The sequence below is a fragment of the Pteropus alecto genome, unplaced genomic scaffold (assembly GCF_000325575.1).
Source record: "Pteropus alecto unplaced genomic scaffold, ASM32557v1 scaffold40, whole genome shotgun sequence".
Lineage (NCBI taxonomy): Eukaryota > Metazoa > Chordata > Mammalia > Chiroptera > Pteropodidae > Pteropus > Pteropus alecto.
The window spans coordinates 2,601,889-2,605,827 of NW_006431919.1; the positions used below are offsets into that span (position 1 = coordinate 2,601,889).

Sequence of the window (3,939 nt, forward strand, 5' to 3'; positions counted from 1 at the left end):
GAGTTTTTAGATGATACCAAAAGTATAATCAATTAAAAAAATAATAAATTGGAATTTATCAAAATTAAAAGCATTGCTTTGTGAAGGACACCCTTAAGAGAGTGAGAAAACGCTCAGATTAGGAGAAAAAGATTTGCAAATACAAAGGATTCATATCCAACAAATATAAAGATTTCTCAAAACTCAACACTAAGAAGCTAATTAAAATGGGCAAAATATTTGAAAGGACATTTGACCAGAGGATATTCGGATAGCAAACGAGCACGAGAAAAGCTGTTCAACATCATTAGTCATCATTGAAATGCAAATTTAACCCATCAGGAAATATCACTGCACACCTATCAGAACAGCTAAAATTAAAAATACTGACAAATGTTGGCAAGAAAGAGTAGTGGAACTCACACGTTACTGACAGGAACGTAAAATGACAGTCACTCAGGAAAACAGTTTAGGCATTTCTCATAAAGCTAGACATACATTTATTATATGATCCATCAATCCCACACCTATGGATTTATCTAAGAGACATGGAAACCTATGTCCACACAAAAACCTGTAGGCGAATGTTTAGAAGAACTTTATTCATAATTGCCTCAAATTGGAAACCACCCAAATGTCCCACCACAAGAGAATGAGTGAACAACGGATTAGAACTCGGCAATGAAAAAGAATGAACTAATGATACAGGGGACAACTTGGATGAATCTCAAAGGCATCATGATGAGTGAAAGAAGCCAATATAAAAAATGATATTGTATTATTTTCTTTACATAACAGCTACAAAAATACAAAACTATGGTGATGGTGAACACCTCAGTGGTTACCAGGGGTTGGGGTAGGGGAGGATATGAGTACAAAAGGACAGCTTGAGAATATTTTCGTGGTGATAGAACTGTTTTGTATCAGATTATGGTGATGATTTCAAGAATCTATATGTGTATTAGAATTTATGGAACTGTATACCAAAAAAAGTCAATTTTACTATAGATATTTTAAAAAATAAAAAGAAAAGTAGAAAATAAAAGACAATAAAGGTCATCAAATGTAAAAAACTACCACTAGCCTCTCCCTGTATACCTGTATATTGCCCCAAAACAAAGCCCATATATTTCCCCCATGCAATGCTTTTATTCATTCATTTCATACATGCTTATATAGCACCCAATATATATCAAGCAACTTAATAGTAACGATGAAAGAATCCTGACTGATGAGGAGAATTCAAGACAGGAAGCCCCTTCTCCTCTGGTTTTATAAAAGGAAAAATTTCTTATCAATATATTTATAATGCTAAAAAGAACATTAAAGCAATGCTTGGAGAACAGAGTTGTTTTCCCACAATAGCCATGCGACGGTAGGGAAGGCAGGTTTTAGAGATATGGAAAGTAAACTGAAATTCAAGGTAGATTTTGAGAGACAGAAACTGAACCGAGGTTAAGGGTCAGGCCCAGTTTCCCAGGGTGTATTAGTATTAAAACGAAACTCTTCAAAGTCCCAAGGCAAGGGCTTCAATTCCACATCAAAACATTTTGTGCTAATGTTGCAATATGTTTCAAGATTCTTAAAATTGGTCAGACCTCTGTTCTAGTTATTCCATTTCTGAGAATCTAAGGACATAATGTGAAATGTGGGCACATCTTTATGCAAAAGATATTGAGTGCGTAGTAGTTAAAATCTAGATGGCTAGATTCACAGGAAATAAGAAAAATCAAGATCTAACCTTTATAAACATTTTAGTAGCAGCATAATTCCATGGAAACCTGTTTGATACAATGTGAAATGAAAAGAACAGAGTATAAAATTTTACGTATAAATTAATCATTACTGTGTTTCGAAAAGATTAAATAATTTAGGGAAAAGATCATGCACATTCTGATGATTAAAGGGAAAACTGGCATAACATTTTCAAGGTCAATTTCAATAGCGCCAGAAATATCTTATATATCTTTCCAAAGAAGATATACAAATGACCAACAAGCATATGAAAAGATGAGCAAAATTAGTCACTAGAGACATGCAAATCAAAACCACAACGAGATACCACTTCTCACTCACTAGGATGGCAATAATAGCAACGACAGCAGAAAATAACAAGCTTTGGCAAGGATGTGGTACAACTGGAACCCCTGTGCACTGCTGGTGGGAATGCAAAGTGGTGCAGCCACTGCGGAAAAAAGTTTGGCAGTTTCTCAAAAAAGTTAAGCACAGAATTACCATATGACCCAGCAATTCTACTCCTGGGCGTATGCCCAGGAGAATTGAAAAGCAGGTGTTCAAGCAGGTGCTTGTACTGGCGGCACTATTTACAGTGGCCCAAGGGTGGAGGCAGACCATGTTTCCATCAGCTCTTGAATGGATAGCAAAGTGTGGTGTATCCACACCAATAATAATGGAATATTATTCAGCCATAAAAAAGGAATGGAGTGCAAACGCATGCTGCAACATGGACGAGCTCCGGAAACATGCTGGGTGACAGAAGCCAGAGTCAGAGCCACAGGTTGTGATTCCATTAACATGAGTGTCCAGAATGGTAGTTGCCAGGGGCTGGGGAATGGGGGATCTGGGGAGTGACTATTTGGGTTACTTTTTGGGTGACGAGAGTGTTTGGGAACTGGATAGCGGTGATGGTTGCAGGGCACTGTGAATGTACTAAATGTCACTGATGATAAATCATTTTACCAAAAAAAAATGTGTACACACACACACACACACACACACACACTTTGCCGCACTAATTCTACTAAGACATTATTCTAATGATAAAATCATGAATGTGGCCAAGATTTTACAAAATGGGGTTCACTGTGTAAGTACTCTTGCCATTGTAAACAATGGCAAAAGTTTGAAAGGACCTAAATGCCTAACTGAAACAGCTCAGTTAAATGAACAGGGCACACATTGGAATGCCGTGTTGTTACTAAAATTTATGCTGTAGAATTTTATGACTAGTTGTTAATACAATTCAAAGTTTAAAAAATCGATTTCTCTCCTCCCCCGCCAAAGTATGTGTGTGCGTATAGATGTATATTCTAGATATACATCTATACATACAAACAGACAAACAAACAAACAAAAAGAAAGAGAAAGAAAGGGGTCTATATCAAAGGAATAACTGGTTCTGGGCAGAATTGCACACAATTTTAATTTTCTCGATAATAAAATAATAATGGTAATAATTATTTGCTAAATATCTTACAAAATATCAGGCACTGCTCTAAATTATTTCTATCTATCTATCTATCTATCTATCTATCTATCTATCTATCTATCTATCTAAAATTAAAGTAAAGACCCTATGAATTAGGTTAACTTCTTCAAGGTTATACAGCTGGTAAGTGGTAGAGCTAGGATTCAAACCCAGGGTCTGTGATCCTGCTATGTTCTAAGATCTTTTTGTTTAATCCATAGATTCTAAATTTTCTATGATGACCACGTTTGTTGATATAAGAGAAAAGAGTTATTTGAAAATAAAATAATAATCACCCTAATTAGAAATTGTAAGCTCTGCCATTATAGTGGGGAAGGAATATGAATATTTAAAAATTCTCCTATATGTCTAAGTTTTTCAAATTTCCTTTAAGGAATATGAATTAATTTTAAAATGGAAAGAAAAAACCCATCTTGACTAAGATAAAACAAGGTATGATGTCAGACTTTTAAAGCTATGGCCCAAAAGACAGTTTAAGGACCTACAGACTGCAGCTCCGAAGTAGCCAAATGCTGTGGACCAGAGGTAGGAGGGAGGGGTCAACGGCAGTGCCCCTGTGATGGCACCAGAAGGAGGGCCCTCCCATGCCCCCTAGAGCAGCATCACCATCCTTACCTTGCAGGGCTGCCTCATGCTCTCCCTCCAGGACTCTTCGCTGCTCGTCCAGCTTCTCTTGAAGCTCTAGATCCCTTTCCTTCTGCACCTAGGGGGAGGGGTACCCAGCAGGACGA

The 3,939-nt window shown here is 36.9% G+C and overlaps 1 protein-coding gene across 3 annotated transcripts in view; it reads right to left on the bottom strand.

The window, feature by feature from the left end:
* Positions 1-3,939, bottom strand: part of CCDC69 (coiled-coil domain containing 69) — a 32,030-nt gene that overhangs the window by 8,995 nt on the left and 19,096 nt on the right. For all 3 annotated transcript variants that reach the window (XR_001516396.2, XM_015585335.2, XM_006906423.3), the window contains one exon: positions 3,824-3,911. Coding sequence is in view for 2 of the 3 variants with exons in the window: in XM_015585335.2 (XP_015440821.1) it covers positions 3,824-3,911 (88 nt within the window). In the remaining variant the exon portion in view is untranslated. The remainder of the gene's footprint in view (positions 1-3,823; positions 3,912-3,939) is intronic.